The sequence below is a fragment of the Erpetoichthys calabaricus genome, chromosome 9 (assembly GCF_900747795.2).
Source record: "Erpetoichthys calabaricus chromosome 9, fErpCal1.3, whole genome shotgun sequence".
Taxonomy (NCBI): Eukaryota; Metazoa; Chordata; class Cladistia; order Polypteriformes; family Polypteridae; genus Erpetoichthys; species Erpetoichthys calabaricus.
Window position 1 is genome coordinate 101,650,814 of NC_041402.2, and position 18,408 is coordinate 101,669,221.

At 38.3% G+C, this 18,408-nt stretch overlaps 2 protein-coding genes across 2 annotated transcripts in view; both read right to left on the reverse strand.

Moving 5' to 3' along the window:
- Positions 1 to 3,206, reverse strand: part of LOC127529134 (killer cell lectin-like receptor subfamily G member 1) — a 42,722-nt gene extending 39,516 nt beyond the window's left edge. Inside the window, exon 1 of the mRNA XM_051931749.1 lies at positions 3,022 to 3,206. Within this exon, the coding sequence (XP_051787709.1) occupies positions 3,022 to 3,171 (150 nt within the window). The 5' untranslated portion in view covers positions 3,172 to 3,206. The remainder of the gene's footprint in view (positions 1 to 3,021) is intronic.
- Positions 1 to 18,408, reverse strand: part of LOC114657202 (killer cell lectin-like receptor subfamily B member 1B allele B) — a 509,866-nt gene that overhangs the window by 109,933 nt on the left and 381,525 nt on the right. The gene's annotated exons all lie outside the window — the stretch shown is intronic.

The window sequence follows — 18,408 nt, forward strand, 5'->3', positions numbered from 1 at the left end:
CATTTCTCATAGCATCTGTGAAATGTACTTGTTTAAATGCAAGATCTAAGCTACGGTTGGCTTATTGCAAGCATGCAATCTCTGACTGTGTGTCATCCCCTGTGTTCCCAGAGCCCAATGAAACAGTCCCTGACCCCATCTAGGGGTCATCCCCTGTCTCTAGCCAATAGTTCCCCAAAGCCTGAAGCAACAGCTCTGTCTGGAGAGGCTGAAGGTGCAAGCGCCTTCTGCGAACATCCTCCGACAGTTCCAGAGGCTCAGGTGAGGTATTGTTCTTGTCCTTAATGGCCAGATTAGGTTCAGTCTCCAAACTGACTTCTTGGCCGACCTTTCCAGCAGTGAGTCCCTCTCTTTCTACTAAAGAAAGAGGTACTTTGCAGTTGGCCAAGACCTGCGGGAATACAGCATTCCTCCTCCCAACTAAGAACGGCCAAGATGAAGAGTCTAATATGGCAGTCCAAACTTTAAAATTTCTTCCCTTATAATTCAGTAGGAGTAGCATTGCCTCATACTTCTTAACATCCCCATGAACACAGTGAATGTTTACACACTCTGTGCTTGTGCAGGGTATCTGCCGGAGCACATCACATCAGATGACACTAAGATGATTACCAGACTCCAACAGAGCCAGGACCTCACTCTCGGCTAAGCCAAACAAGACCTTAAAGTTACCCTTTTCCAAGAACCTGGCCTAACAGCAGCAGACCACAGTCAAGTCACTCTCCATGGACTGAGTCGGTGGGAGTCAACACCTAGCCAGATGTCCAGACTGGTCGCAATGCGTGGGGCACTAGTCGGAGGGTCCACCACAGTGGCATGGGGACATGCAAGCTGTACAGGAGTTGGAGCCAGACTAGGGTGGCCCCTCTGCCTCCATGTGGCTTGGGCTCCTATCAATTTGTGGGACAAATGCAACAGAATTTTGATATCACTCCAAATCATCTTATCACAGAGGTCATAGCTTATCCCAGACAACACAGTGTCTGTAGTGAGTTTTCCACAATGCACTCAAAAGTGTCTTCACGGAAGCAACTTTGGATAAGGTCTACTAAGTCCTGCTCCTGTCCTCGGATAGGCCGATCTGGATCGATGTGCCATAGCTGTAACTTGTGCCCCCTGGCCAAGATGTTCATAGCTGTATGAAGAAGGATTTGTTGCTTCAGGAAAACATAGTTATCATGTCTCTTGGGAGGAAGGTTTTGCATGGCCTGTAGGGGCCTCCCTGGTCAAAAAAGGGGCCAAGATAGCCACCCAGCCTCCTGTGCCCCAGCTCATCAATGTGGCTCTGTGTTTTAAACAGAATAGGAAACACTCTGGGTCATCCGAAGGAAACATCTTCACAAGCACATTCACAAGCCGACCCCTTACCCAGACCGGCCACTATACTACCAAGACTATTCCTTGGATACCCTGAGGTTTCTTGATCTAATAACAAGCCGTACTCCTTATAAGTTGTACTTTTTTTCCCATACGATGAAACAGCCAGCAAACAGTAGACAGGAATGTAAAATCAAACATGGATATATTGTAAATGGAAAAGACAAACAAATATTCAATAACGTAGATATGTGCGCGCAAAACACCACTATCCCAATGACACCAGTGATTAATTACTATATAAAAACACGAATATACAAATATTTACAAAAAACCCTTCCTTGCCCCTAAACAATAAATAGAAACACGGAACACAAATACAAACACAGATCAGTTAAACACAGCAAATGAAATGTGGGGAAAAATGAGTCCAAAGTAAAGTCCGGCAGTATTGTTACTGGCTGCAGTGTTATTGTGCTCCTTCCCGAAAAAAAAAACAACCTCACCGTGAAAGTCCTGGCAATGGCTGGTATGAATCTGAACCCCGGGGTTTCTCAGCACTGGCTGTTGTGATGATGAATAGGATGTTGAAAAAGCAAGCAGTGGAATGATGCAATAAACAGAGTGATGAGTTGGTAATTGAACAGGTAAATTGTCTCCTCTCTCTCTCTCTCTCTCCTTTCCCTTTTGCTCCTCTTTTTTAAATATGAAATGTCCCAGATGTATCTGGTGAGTTTAACAGGCTATTTCCGTCTTGGGGCTGCGGTCTCTCTCCATCATCCTTCACCTTTTCACTTATGGGGACAACATTTACTGATGAACATATAACGGACAGTAAACGGGACGATGAAAACAAAACGCAACTCAACACAGACAAAAAACAAATATTTATTATTATGTAGCCCCGCTACAACATCTCTGGGACAGATAAGAGCAGGAGCACCTGTAGGGGCCTCATCTGGTTTCAGTGGAAGAGGATCGCAGTGTGCCTGTTGGGGATCCATCTGTGTAGGACCACACTTGTGGTACCATTTGTGATGTGTGGGTCACAGACTTGCACAAGATAGGAGGAGGTGAGTCCAGGTTCCCAAGAAAATTAGCTTTATTGTTATGAAGACAGGAAAGCATTTATTTAAATGGGAGCTGTCACTCAAACACATGCAGTATGCAAACAGGGACAATAACATTGGCCTGCATTTGCTCTCTTTTCATATCAAAGGAACATAAGCAAGGAGACAGAAAAGGAGCACATTACCAGGTCAGCGGCTGGTTATAAATGTTCCCCGCATCAACCAGCAGGTGGCAGACATGTTACGCAGGGAGCCTGCTAACTTGCAGTTACGCCGGTAGTGCACAACCAGTCCTTTCCTGCGTTAACAGAGTGTTAGTGCACAGTGCATTTAGGGGATTGTTGGGATCTCAAAAATCTCACAGTATGTGCAAGATGTTTTCTTTAGTTTCCGTTGATCATGTGATCACAAACTTAGTCTTTAATCACAGACTTTTCTTCACTGTGGTCCTGATACACTTCCGTAAAAATGTTACTTAAAAAACATTTTTAATAAACCAAATTCAATAAAATTAATAGTTTATTATTGTACATAAGACCTTCTGTTGGGAGCCAGCAATGACAAATAAGTCTGATTAATATGAAATGGTTTAAAGATTCAAATATGAATGCTATACATTGTATTTCTATCTTACCAGTTCATTATTGTTCTCAATTTTAACAAGGTGGGCGTCAAACAAGTGGCAGAAATTTTTGCTTTCATTCCAGGTTTTATTTTCCTTAGAAATAAAATAGCATTTATTCAAATGTTCCAGCCACCCAACAGGGCATAAAAAGCAGTCCATGCCTATAAAAGACAAACAGTAATGGAAAAAATGTGGTTATCCATTCATTCAGTTAAAAGCAATTTATGCAATAAATTATAAGCAATTAAAAGAAAACAGTACAATTATCTTTTCACTTCAAAACTAGCCATCTATCATCAAATCCATTTAGTCTAGTTTAGGTGAGGAGTATAGTGCCTATCCTGATAACAGCCAAATAACTGTTGGATGGTATGCTGACACATCACAGGGCATAGCCCACATTTGTACAAAGTTTACTTAGTGTAGCAAGTTAAGTAAAATTGCACACTTCTGGGATATAGTTGCTCTGAGTTGCGCTGAGAGCATGATTTATGCAAATGAAAAGCTCAGTAGAAGTGATTGACAGGCCACGCAAATACCAACAGTAACCAATAGAGTGGACAATTGAAGACAGGGCAGTGTCCTGGACAGGAAAAAGGGATGTCATCACATTATAAAATGGAAAAAGGAGGTTTGGTAAACTCAGTGAAGTTACAAAGCACAGTGGTTAGCAAGGGTAGTTTTTGCTGTTTGCACTATTAGATGCATAACAGTTTTCATCTTGGTCATCCATCACACTCTGTTGCCCCCCTGGCATGAAGTATCAAGTAATGCAAAGCACTTTTTCACACTAACGACAAATGAGTGGATCCCCTTGAACAGATGAGCATCCTGAAACACTCTTGATAAGAAGCTGTTGTTTAGAGGGAATGTGGGGAATGTTTTCCCATTTCAGTTCAAAAGAATACAGTTCATGTAAAATTGTGTTTTGCAATGACCAAAAGCCAAGTCACTAGGAAAAGCAGGAATTGATCTAATGTAGGAATGTTTTACTCACGGACAATTGTGTACAGTATGTTCAAGAGCTGCAGCTTCAATGACCTAATAATATTATTATTATTACTTGACTGATATATTTATCCAAGGTGACCTACAACATTTGAAATACAGCAGGATGCATTTCTTTTATTTTCCAGTTGAAACACAGGCAACAGAAGTGACTTGCTCATGGTCACACAATGTCAGTAGCAGGGTTTAACCACAACCTCAGGGTTTGAAATCCTAGGTCCAAAGCTTTAACCACTGCAACACACTGCCTGTTAACAATATTAGCCTATAGACTGTGTGTATTGAATGTCAATAACCTGTTCCTTGGTTGATGTTTAGATAAAGACATTTCTTTCTGCGCCAAGAAACAAAGATCTCCACCCCCCTACTAAACTCTGTCTCATCCTTATTGTCAGTACTCTCCATTAGTGCAAAATCATCAGAGAATTTTGTAAATTACATGACCTGGTGTTATACCTATAGTTAAACATACTGTATATACAAGATGAATAGAAAGGAAAATTCTGCTACAGGTTATTGTTGATGGTTATCTACAGGACATACTGTAAATATTTACATGTCTTGCAAAAGAGTCACCTGCTTTGAATAATCAGACTGCTTAGTATTTCATCCACACACGATGCGGTGATACAGAACTGCCTGCTTCCTTTGAAAATGAACGAGTTCTGGAAACATTGGTTTCTAATCAGTTACTTCTTGATAGCTGACAACAATTTTATTGTTGAACCAAAGTAAATGTGTTTACACTGTTATTCTGGTGAGGAAATTGACATGCACCATTGTTTAACTGATCGTCATGTTGATCTATGCAGAGACAGAAGCATTTATATATTTCTGGGTAAGTGAGAATAAAGTAGAACAGAGAAGTATGGTCTGAGTCTCAGGACTGCTGCCTGCTCCTTTTATGCATTTCACCATATTGCTGTGGCCACACTCAGTAGCAACAGAGGCTTGTACCTGACCCAGGTTCCCCTAGGCCTGAGGTAACAGATACAGTCCTTGAAATTCTTTAAATGAAATAAGCCAGTAAATACTCAGAATGAATGGCATGGTTGGTTTAAATATATTTAAACTATATTGTCCTAAAGGTTTAGAAAGCAGCTATTTGATCAAGAGAAAACAACACCAACACTGTAACCTCCAATATTATGTAGAAATTGTATTACAGTAATTATGAGTAACATGAGAGAAAAACAGTTCAAAAACAATGGAATCTAGAAGCATACAGTATGTCACCTTTACATGGAACTAAAGAATATTGGCTTCTATAGTCCACTAGGGGGCTTCGCTCGCCAACCCCTGGTTTTGGGTAACCCGAAATACATTTGATAGAGATTATTGTCTTTCTTGGTGATTGCTACATATGTATCATGTTCACTGCCACGATATCTGTAGGTCTATGTAATATATGTAAATGACAATAGCAGTTTAATTGTTATGTTATGTAGGTATAGATGTGCAGATCTATGTATGAGATATATTGGAGTGTAAAGGTGTAGATGACATATATAGGAAGTACAGATATACACAACATTTGTAGTATAGATGGCGTGTTGTCCGTGAATGAGTTTTCCTTGGTATGGAGTTATTATAATCTTAACGTTAACGTCACATGAATGCCAAACTCTTGAGAAGGCTACATAAAGTTGTCCATGTCTAAATACAGGCTCAGAGAGGTAAAGGCAGACTCTGTCCATGGTCTGTCTTTAGGATTTGTTGATTGTCATGGCAAATGCAGCTTTAATGGGAGATTGGCGTCGTTTAAGTGAACAGTATTGTTAGCAACCATTAACAATGTATCACTGTAATGTGCTTCACATATGCTGTGAAGTTTGGACGTTTGGGAATTCCGTCCGTATAATACGGAGTGTTTGTTTATTCATATTACAGTATACCTCTGGTGTTGTGTGTGTGTTCTCTGTGGTTGTCGTTATAGGCGCTCTGTACTATGTTGGGTTTGACCATGCTGTGGTTTGTGGACGTTTGGGGACTCAGTACTTTCTGTGGTTTGACTGTGGGACGGGACGCCAAGACCTCTTGTGTTTGTTACTTCCGTGAGTACTTATAATATTGTATTACTGTAATGTGATTCACATGTGCTGTGGAGTCCGGATCTTTGGGGCGTCTGTACTATCCTGGGTTTTTGGCTATGGTGTTTTAGATGTGCGTTGTAGGCACCTGCACATTCCGTACTATGTCGGGTCTGACTATGCCGTGTAGTGTGGGCGTCTATGGTTCCGTACTCCTCCATCTGGTCTCGTGTCTGTGTGTTCTGTGGTTATACTGTTAGTAATGTATCACTGTAATGTGCTTCACATATGCTGTGTACTCTGGACGTTCGGGGATTCTGCCCGTTTAATACGGAGCGTTCGTATATTAATATTATACCTCCGGTGCCGTGTGTGTGTTTTATGTGGTTGTCGTTGTAGGCGCATGCGCCCTTCATACTATCTCGGCTTTGACTATGCTGTGTCTTGTGGACGTTTGGGGACTCCGTACTCTCTTTGGTTTGATTGTGGGGTGGGACACCAAGACGTCTTGTGTTTGTTTTTTCTGTGAGTACTCATATTATTGTATTACTGTAATGTGATTCACATATGCTGTGGAGTCCGTATCTCTGGGGCTTCTGTACCATCTCGGGGTTTTACCTGCGGTGCTTTCGAAGCGCGTTGTAGGTTTGCGGTTTATGTGGTTGTCGTTGTAGGCGCATGCGCCCTCCGTACTATCTCGGGTTTGACTATGCTGTGTCTTGTGGACGTTTGGAGACTCCGTACTCTTTCCGGTTTGATTGTGGGGCAGGATGCCGAGGCGTCTTGTGTTTGTTTTTTCTGTGAGTACTCATATTATCGTATTACTGTAATGTGATTCACATATGCTGTGGAGTCCGTATCTCTGGGGCTTCTGTACCATCTCGGGGTTTTGCCTGCGGTGTGTTAGACGCGCATTGTAGGTTCGCGGTGGATCAGACTTTGCTTGCGTCTTCCGTACTATCTTTGTGGACCTTTATGGACTCCGTAGTGTTTTCCGTTTGACTCTGGGGTGCAGTGTAGAATCCTCTTTTCTGTGTGGCTGTGTCGTTAGTCGTTAGCTATGGGTGCGTTGTTGCTTCATGTCTTATTTACGTTAGTTGAGCTGTTTCGTTTTTGAGCCGTAACTCCTTCGTTCGCGGTGGATCAGACTTCGCTTGCGGTTTATGAGACAAGCGCTGTAGGCACCTGCGCACTATGTCTCCTGGGTCCATTGCCGTGTACCTGTGTCTGTGCCTTCTGGTTTACCGAGACCTGCGTCTGTGCCTTCCTGTTTACCATTCTCGGTTAGTAATATGGATGTTTGCACAAGTGGTACTGAAGTATCAAGTAAACATAGTGTGTTACACAGCTTAGGAACTGCAAAGTTCACAGGTGTCATTAATATTTAAGGATTTTCACATTCAGCAATTATAATATGAGCCTTGCTTGTGCTTTCTACATAAATATTTAAAGTTAAAACTACTCCAAACTGAGGATTTACTACAAGCAATGTGGCATTCTTTCAAGTTCAGAATCAACTTTAATGAAAAATATTTGAATACATTTCTAACATCCAAATATCTTTCTTCTTTGTAACTGTTAAATATTTCTATCTTAAAGAGACATTTCCTTACCTACATTTCTTCCTTCGCTAAAACAGATATTTTTCAGATACTTCTTGTAGAATTCCAAGAGTTTGTTATGTTGACAATCTGGGCAAGTTATATTACACTTCTGAAGCTGATTGCTGTTATCACTGGTTAACTCATCAGTTGTGCTGCTAGTATTGAAGATGCCATGTTGACTTGATTCAGGTGTGTTTTTGTAGACCATTTGCAATACAACTAAAAAAAAAAACCCTTTAATGAATTTTAAACTTTTAATAATAATCATACATACACAGAACATGCTGAATCCTAACACTACTGCTAATATCACTGGTGTACTGACTGGACAGGAAAAAACAGTCACAGAGTTTTAAAATTAAAGTAAAGGAAATAAAGTGATTAAAACAAGCTAAGGTCGAAGCCAGTAAGTAAAAAAATGTAGTGTTTTAAACAGAGATGTAAACATGAAGCAGAAATCTGAGTCAAAAAGAATGTAGCTAGAAGGTCAGGTGCCAGGAACTTGAGTATTATTTATAATCAAGATAAGAAACAAGAATCGAATTCAGGAAACCAGAACAAGTCATAAGATAGATCACATAAATTAAATCAGTTGCCCACCAAGTTCTTTGACAAAAACTGAATACTCCCAGACAATTTCATAATTTATGTGGGCAATCTTTTAGCCCATTGCCAGCAATTACATCACGCTGAAGTCAGTACATAAGATATGGAACCATTTCTTATCGTAAACCACTCACTATATAGTAAAATTGGAATTGCTGCTTTATTTGGCCAGTCATTGACTTTAGTTAGTGGTTAAAACACTTATGGCCGAATCAAACATTCTTAAATAATCTAAACAAAGTAAGTTAATTCAATCTTCGGTTTCAACTAAAATTGTTAACATTCAAATCTGTCCCAATTTTCTTATTACATATGTTGGGTCCTAAAAGAACAATGCCTCTTCTACAGACTAAAACCTTCTACAAAAATAATGTTTAATGCTGCAGATAAACCCCTTACTGATGTTCATTTAAGATCCCAGAAAATCACTAGATGATGAAGATGATTTTCTTAATTTACTACTTTTATTAAACATAACTTACAGATCAAATACAGAAAAATCATGAAGAGCAGGGGAAGATTTAACATCAGTTATAGTCTGTCAAAGGTAGCTTAATATGTCATATGTTGTTAATAAAAATGATAAAAAACGTGTTTCGATTTATAGGTGTAGTGAGTTTTCCCAAAATATGAGAAACAAGAGATTCTCCAAGAACCACATGTTTGGTTAAACAGAGGACAGAAAAAGGCAATTAAAAACAACACAAAACAGAGGACTTTCTATTGTATTGTGTTTTACATGAATGTTCAATGTAACATGTAAAGCAAAAGAAAATCTTACCTATTATGATCAAGCTGATAACTAGAAGAAATAAGAAAACCATCACTGCACACACAAAAGTAGAATATCTGGAGGATGACTTTGTTGTTTTTGATGCAGCTGGAGAAATACCCAAAATCAGTATAATTAAAATAAGTAGAAAATAAACAAAAATAATGAAAAGTAACATTCACCTTTAAGTGTCTATTGTTCTACATTTATTATTCAGGGAAGAAAGAGACTTGTTTTAGAAGCACAAATTTGCCTTTGAGACACATCTTCTAAGCTCTTTTCTCAATCATACATTTCAGCTTTCCTTTTTTGTTTTTTTCTACACATGAATTGCAGCACTGGCACTAATGGGGCAGAGTGGTGGCTCTGAGGCTAAGGATCTGCACTGGCATCCCAAAGGTTGCCAGTTCAAATCCCCATCACTGCCAAAAGAGATGCTACTCTGCTGGGCCCTTGAGCAAGACCCTTAAATGTGATGTAGACGTCACACCATGTGTGATATCATCACATTTCCATTATAAAACATAACAGTGAAGGAAGTGTCTGAACTTTGATTCCTTCCCCAAAACAAAGATTTTTAATGTAGGTTACTGGGTTTTAGGATTCATCCTTTCAGCATGATATTATTATTCCCACTGAACTAAACTGTCCTTAAATGAAACCCTAAGAAGGAAAGATCATAGTGTATATTGAGACAGTGAACTGGTGTATTATATTAAAGCACTGTCAATCAAAAGCTGTTTAATTCCCATTTTTATATTCGAGTTTTAATTTGCTTTAAAATAAGTCACTTTTTTTATGAAAATTAAAAATTGAGTGTAGTCTCAGTTCTTCTGGGGTTCACTGTAGCTGGATGGCCCCATTTACAGTACCACTGTCACAATTTTGTTCAGTACAAATATACTTCATAGAGTATAATTTTCCATTTACTAGAATTGTTGGCACAAAATCTTGCCCACAACTACTGTATATAAATTGCTTCAAGTTTAAATTATAATTAAGTATTTGAATTATGAAGTATGGGTTCAGACGTTAATAGTTTCTTTAAAGTATCAAATGCCATTTGAGCTTTCTATGTGCAAATAATTCTTGTTATTTGCTTTTATGGTTAAATTAGTGTTTTGAGTTACAATGGCATCGCATTTCAGATGAACAATAATTAGCAAATCCAAGGAAGTGTTGCTCCTGTTTAACTGTATTAGGGGCTGGGCAATCAGTTATAGCCTTTACCTTAATACCATCAATATTATTTCCCTTTCTTAGAAATTTCATAACACAAAAATAATAGAGATGTTTGGTAGAATATGTTGTGCTTAGGAAATAATTTAATTTGTCTTCAAAGGTATTTCAAATTCTACTGAACATGAAAAACATTAGATTTGTAATTTGAGGAGTAAACTCAATGTATTATCAAATCAATTCATACTGTGTACATATTGAAATAAATCAAGACTTTTAAGAAAAATGATTTATATGTAACTGAAATCTGTCAGCACATTTTTAAAAGGGAATCTTTTAAAGTGACATGAGGAAATAGTAAAGGCTATTTTTTCGATGTGCCTGCTTCTCTGATTCAAAAAAGAAACTGTACGCATTTCAGAAAAATACTTTTGAAAAAATGATTTGATTGAACACCAAGGAGAGTTAAGGAGGACAATCCTTTTTTACCTGTTATTTTATTTAAATCACAATGATCTATACATAGCCGTAATCATCCATCTTTTCTCTCAAAAATATATAAAAAAAACTGCACTAATAAGTTGATTGGAAAGTTTGATAAAGCTGTTGGCTAGCCTTTCCTGGCCTTTTTTGGTGGGTTGGTGGGACTCAGTAAGTTACTGTATATAATCTTCTTTTGGTTAATGATGCTCTGTTCATAAGATGAATAGCATTGTCATGTTGTTGATGTGGCAGAAATTCTAAAGAATTTTCTTTGCTGAAGATGGCAGTAAAGTCTGTATATACTGAATGTGAAGGTTGGTAACTGAATTTCGTCTTTCACATTAGGGGTCACCACAGCAGATCATCTGTTTCCATATTTTCCTGTCTTCTGCATCTTGATCTGTCACTCCCACCACCTACATGTCCTCTCTCATCACATCCATAAACTATGACTTTGTTTCCAAACTGTTCAACCTTAGCTAACCCTCTAATGTACTCATTTCTAATCCTGTCCATCCTCATCACACACAATGTAAATCTTAACATCTCCAGCTCTGCCTTTTGTCTTTTCTTTAGTGTCACCTTCTCCAACCCATATAACATAGGTGGTCTCACAACCGTCTTATAGACCTTCCTTTTTATTCTTGCTGATTTATTAAAAGTATTTGTGAAAGAAATGTATTTCAACCTGCAGGGTAGTAGGGTGTTGTACCGTGTTAGCCATTATGGATGCAATGAGAAGTCAAGCATAAAGACACCTTTTATTGGCTAACTAAAAAGATTACCATATGCAATCTTTAAAAAGGCAGCATTTACATCTTGCCTGAAGAAGGGGCCTGAACTGCCTCGAAAGCTTGCATATTTCAATCTTTTTAGTTAGCCAATGAAGGATTTTATTTTGCTAGACTTCTCATTGTAACCTGCAGGGTATAAACATACACATAACACATTTCTGCAAGTTTTAATGACATGATGAACTATTACATTAAAAAAATCCATCATTAGTGCTTATTTTTAAGGCCTAAAAAGTTAACCAACTTCATAGGCCTTAAATTAAGCAGGATGATGACAACAGCAACAAGTGTGCCCAAGCTGCTTACTGGAAATTTCAAAATGTTGGCATTTGACTCTTACAAAAAAGTGTAAGGCTATAAAAAAACAATATTTAGCATTCTCTGACTGAATGACTAAAAAAGAATAAAAAAAAATAAAAAGAAAGAAAACTTCTGTTTTAGCATTCACTGTCACAGTGAGGTACGATGTAGATGCATTGCTTTTGGTATGAAGGATAATGATGTGCAATGAATGAACAAACTACTTCTTTTGTACTTGTCTTGGTCTCTGAATGAACTTACTGGTGCTAAAACATTAAAGAATGAATCTTTTCGAGGCATGCACAGTGCGTGCTACAATTTATATTGCATTCTTTGACAGTCTGGAGCTATCATCTTAATTTCAGTTAAATGCTGTCTTCGGGGAAATAGCCTATCAGTAAACTGCTGCAGCAAAGCAATCATGGTGACAACTAGCCAATGCCTGACTAGGCAGATGACACCAAGCATCTCCCATTGATCAGTTCACTCTGACTGAATGACTATGATCATCTCAGTGCACTGACTGATTGAATGCCCCTACTGATATATGGAATACCACTGCAAGTTCTTTTATGAACTGCATACAAGAGGCTCGCGCTCACTCCGGTACAGTACACTGAACTAGTTCACTGAAAGGATCAGCTTTTGTACTGAACAGAGAAATAAACTACAGACACATGTCACACAGTACATTGAATCTCAGTTCTCTGACTGACTGGAGGATGCATTAGTGGACCATTCACTGGAAATTTCCAATATTTTTACAGAGCTACATTTATAAACGTACAATTATAATATGAACAGTTCAACTTTGTTAGCTTACATTTTAACTGCAGCATACGCTAACAGCATACTACAGGAACACAGAACTTTGTCATACACAACCTATCCCATTCCATTTATATAGGTGACAGGCATATACAATAACCAGATTAAAATGCAATACAAGACGCTTCTCCATTTTACTTAAAAAATGTAGAGTAACTTAATTTTAATATTTTATTAAAGTGTTACTTCTATGTGATATCAATATATTTTGTCTTTATTTTTGCAAATGTGTTATTAGCAATATTGGCTACTTTGTGGCAGTAAGTTCAGACTCACAAACAATGATTTTGATTGTTGAGCATCTGATGTGCATGCACTGTATACAATGCATGTGGGGGTGTTGTGTGGACTGGCTCTGCTGAGTCTAATCCGTTCAGTTTTGGAGAGTAAGATGGGTGACAGACAAAAGAGTACAACTTAGATTACTTTTTGAAAAACTTCACCCGAGTCTGCCAAATGTTCGAAAGGATGTGCCCCTTCAGTAGCATAATATGTGAAGGAGTATCAGGGATGGAAATGTAGCTGAAAGTTCTGGACCTAATATATCAGAAACAGAAACTTCTGCTGATCCTACACCTGTAATATGGCCTAGAATCTATAGCCAGAGGTCCATTTCCTTTTTTGAGGCCTATTGGATAACAGCAACAGAAGAACTATCCAAGATAGTGATACTAGATCTTCAGCCATTTTCTATAATTGTGGACAAAGACTTCAGGGGCTACACAAAAGCTGTGTGTCTACCAACACACATACTATCAAACAGAACAAAACTATCCAGGATTCTTCTACCACAGCAATACAATAAAACAAGGGCAGATGTCCAGGAGAGAGTTCAGCAGGTTTCCCATGTATGTATTATTACAGACTGCTGGACCTCTATCACAACAAAAAATTACATGTCACTTCATAATTGATTGCAGGCTCACTTTAAATGTCCTGAATTGCTTTGAATTTACAGAAAGTCATACCACTGACAACCTGGCAGAGGTGTTCAAGAAAGAGATAAAAGAGGGAGGATTTTAAAACAAAGTTGTTGCATGCATTAGTGATAATGCTGCAATTATCACAGCTGCTGTGAGGTGTAATGGTTGGAATCATCTTCCATGTTTTTCTCACACAATAAATATTGTGGTCGGGGAAAGCCTGAAATCCATAAAGCCAACAACAGAAAAAGTGAAGGTAATTGTGGAGTTTCTTCACAGAAGTACTGTAGCTGCTGAACATGTCAGATCATGTCAGAAACAGATTGGCTTGCCTGAACTATGACTGAAGTAGGACGTGGTGACAAGAAGGAATTTAACATTTTACATGTTGAAGATATTCTAAGTGTAATGGTCATTGCTGATGAATGCAAGGTTCTCCAGCCCTTTGAGGAGGTGACAGTGGAAATGGCTACATAAAGGTATGTAACACTATATTTTAATGTATTTAAATCACAAGACGACCTAGAAGTTATCTCAACTAACAAATGGGTCAAATGTCAAAGGGAGTCTATTTTTCAGATATCACTGTGTTTATTGATATTACATTTGATATATGGCTTTGGGACGACATTCAAAGGCTATCCATACACTATTCTGTGATTTGGCCTTGGGGCATTATAAATAGTAGGGAAAATAGCAATACAAGTAACAAATGTGCACTGAAACTAAATTTGGAACTTTACTCTTTTTTTCTCAATTATGCTTTGTGTCTGTTTCAGGTTTGTAACTGCAATTGTAAATGTGATTATTCTCGCTAGGGGCCTTCAGAGAATCAGGAAGAAGGTTAGAAGACTCTGTGATGCACATAGTTGAGACCATGAATACAGAAATGGCAAGCGATTCTACCAAATTGAAAAGAACCAGTTGCTTGCTGAGGCAGCTCTACTGGACCACATTTCAAGCAGCAAGCATTCACAGACAGCAGAGCTGCTAATGAAGCCATCAAAGGCATAACCCATGTTGCAGGTAGGGTGCATCAAGAAAAGCCTCGTGTGACAGACCAAAAGCAGCATGGCACAACTACCAGCACATCCGTGATTTGGAAGGACTTTGAGAAATGTACAGCTGGACTCGCCTCCAATCTGATTCCATTATGGAATTATGGACATATCTGAAGGAGCCTCTCCAGCATAAAAACATGGATCGCTGATAGCGCATGGCCACACCCTCCATACGATGAAACACCTGGACTAGGACCCTAGTGCAGCAGGTGACACTTCAACACCACACTGGAGTAGTGTGAGGTTTTTATGGTGGATGGAGTGTCAGTCCTGCCACTAACCCCTAAGTTTTCCCTGTAAGTCAGAGGACCTGCTTGCAGAACACAAAAAATATATACCCAAAACTGTCATTATTGGTTTTGTCATGGTTGTACCTTTTAGCCCACAAGATGGGCTTTTCCAAGATGGGACAAATTCTCACAGAAAGAAGGAACAGACTTACCAATGATAAGGGCCATTAGATTGCACTCCTAAGTGCAAACCTCATGTAAATCCACAGTGCACACTTTAGTAAATCTCTCTATTTTAGATTAATAACTTGAAATATTTTTTTCACCACAGTTTAAATTTTGTTGACTATTTTCCATTTGTTTTAGTCTTTGCTTATTGTTTTGTTGTTTTTTAACACTGGTTGTTATATTTGCCTTTATACTGTGATTGTGATTACACTGCCATTTTCAATGTTCTCATAGTTTTATCATGATGTGTGCACTATTCTAAGGTTCTATTTGTATGATTTTTTTTCTATTTATTGTAGAAATTTTATTTATTGTCAGAATTTGATAAAGATTATTATTATTATTATGTTTGAATTATTTATTTTGTTACATGCTTTTAAATTGATTGTATTGATTGGTGGTTAAAAGTGTTACACTGCTATGATACTATTCTAGATTTTAAACTAGAATACTGCTTGTTGTTTTTGAAGTGAAGGTATCAGTGATTCAACGATTTGAATCATTTTGGGGAATTGAGCAAAATGAATTGAATCGTTAAAAAGAATTATGTTGCACATTACTAATAAAGGAGCCCCAGTAGCATTTCTTGACACCCTTCTTCTGAACAAATTGTTGGCTGAAAGTACTCAGTGTTAATGTGTTAGAGAGACGATGTCTCCTTTCCTGCAACCTCGAGGAGGTCCAGAGTGTGCCCCGTATGTGAGCCTGCTGTTTTAATTAGCTTTGTTAATTCAGAGAGTCTCTCTTGAAGTGATGTTACCAACCCAGAACACCACAGTGTAGAAGATCGTATTGGTCATCACAGAGTTATAGAACATGTGAAGGATATCCCTTCCCACTTTAAAGGAATGCAGTCTCCTAAGGAAGAAGAGACTGCTGGGCCCTTTCTTATATAGTTCCTCTGTGTTCTGAGATCAGTCCAGCCTGTCACTGATGTGGACTCCCAAGTACTTGCAGGAGAGGAGCACCTCTACATCCGGTCACTGAATAGTGACTGAACATAGAGATTCTTTGGTGCGCATGAAGTCAATAACCAGCTCCTTGGTTTTGTTAATGTTAAGGTACAGACAATTCTGTTTGCACCAAGAAACAAAGTTCTCAACCTGACTCCTATGCTCATTCCCCTTATCGACACACCTCATAAGTGCAGAATCATCTGAGAATTTCTGCAACTAACATGGCCGCATGTTATATTTATGGTCTGAGGTGTACAGAGTGAAGAGAAAATGAGACAGGACTAGTGGTGCTCCAGTGCTGCTCACATCCATATCAGAAACACATTCTTTGAGTCTCACAAACTGTGGACTGCCCTACAGATTGTCCATTATCCAGTACACCATAGACTCATCCACCTACCAATGTCTGAGCTTATACCTTAACAGGGATAGCTGGATGGTACTGAAGGCATTAAAGAAACAAAAAAATATAATCCTCACAATGCTGCCAGCTTTTTCCAGGTGAGAATACCTGTATGTCTTGTGGAGCAGATAGATAATAATGTTTTCCACTACAATTTTTGTCCGATAGGCAAACTGCAGTAGGGTCCAGGTAGCATACCACAAGAGGACTCATATAGTACAGGACCGTGGAGGTCAAAAAAATATTCTGATTCAATATGTAAAGCAGATGCTATATATCACTGCATAGGACAAGCAGATAGGTGTAATTAATACATGAGTAATAGTCCACAGTATAGTGTTACTTGCACAAAAATGATTTGCATGAAAGTGCAATCGTAAGGAAGTTATTCCGATTACCTCACCACAAATGTCAACGTCTGAAGTATGCAAAACAATACTTAAGATTAGGCAGAAACATTTTTGTACATAGTGATGTGGACTGATCAAACTAATTTAAAGTTTGGTCCACTACCATAGCAGAAAATGAAAAGTGAAATATAAAACAAGAACATCTTACAGACTATTACACATGGTGGTGGATCTAGTTTAGCTTGTGGTTTTGTGGTAGCTATAAAGGTGCAACATATGTTGTGCTGATGGGAGGAAGAATGCACTCAACTATGAGCAAAGCTGAAAAGCAAATGTCTCAGTAGCAGTAAAGAAACAGGAACTGATGAGATTCTATATTTCAGGAAAACCCAAATCTGAAACTCACCTCAGAAATAACAATGAAGTAAAATTAAAGTTTCTGAAATGCCTTAACAGTTGTCAGATTTCAATGTTATTCAAAAATCTGTAAAGAAACCTCAAAATTGCAGTGCATGCAAAGAAGATGTCTATAGCATTTCTGAGGTAGAGGAGTTCTGCAAAAAAAAAAAAAAAGAAAACAATCGCAAAACTTGAACTGAAAAGCTCTTGGCTGACCTCAAAATTTTTAGAGGCTGAGATTTCTGTGAAAACAAACTAAATAAAGAAATTATGTCATGATACTCGATCATTTGTCTGTACACATTAACCATTTTTTTTTCTTAAATTGAAGAAATGAATAGTAATTGAGCAGTAAAATGTAAAGAAATATGCATAGAATTGTCATCTTCTGTTCACTTATTGAATAAGTGAGACAAGATATTTACCTAGTGGACAGGCTTTGAACATGGGAAAGGTGCAACATGAATAAAATGTACTATATAAAATGTATTATTATAAAAATGTAACATGCAGAATATGATAGTCTTTAAAAGAATGTTCACCTTTCATTCTTTTATAGAGAGACAATCCAAAATATTCATCCAAACATGAAGTACATTTAATAATTGATTCTTTGCTTAAAATAAATTAAAGTATATGTAATGATTATTTCCTGTTATATTCAGAAGAAAAAATAAATAATTAATTTAAATAAAACTTTACTAATTAATTCCTTCTGTGCTTGTGCATGTCTGGTGTCATGCACGAGCGCATGGGGAGCAGCTTAAGGACCTGACGTGCAATGCGACAAGTCGTGCCAGGGGACAACGGCAGGGTACTAACCTCTCTCTTTTTATTTCCTCAGAAAAGACAAAGCATCACCGCCGTAATCACGCCCGAACGACTCCAAGAAGCACAACATTTCCGGGTCCCTTTTTTTCCTCCCATCCCCCTGTGATGATGTCAGCTACCCATCCACCACCACCCTTTCCCAGCATCCCACTGTTTTGATTTCTCCTCCTCCATAAATTGTCCGTCCACCCACCCTTCTATGTCTGATGATTTGTAACAATTATTTTGACCTTATTTTGCAGCATACAGGGCCAGAACCCCAAATCTTTATGAGCATTTGTCTCTCTTTTCTACAGTGGAGTAGTTGGCAGGATGCTTTGTTCGAAAAACGATGTCAGAAGGGCAGGACCTGAATAGCGTCCTCACGACGATGGCAAACGAGCTCTAGGCCCTGAAGGTGGACCAAGTGGC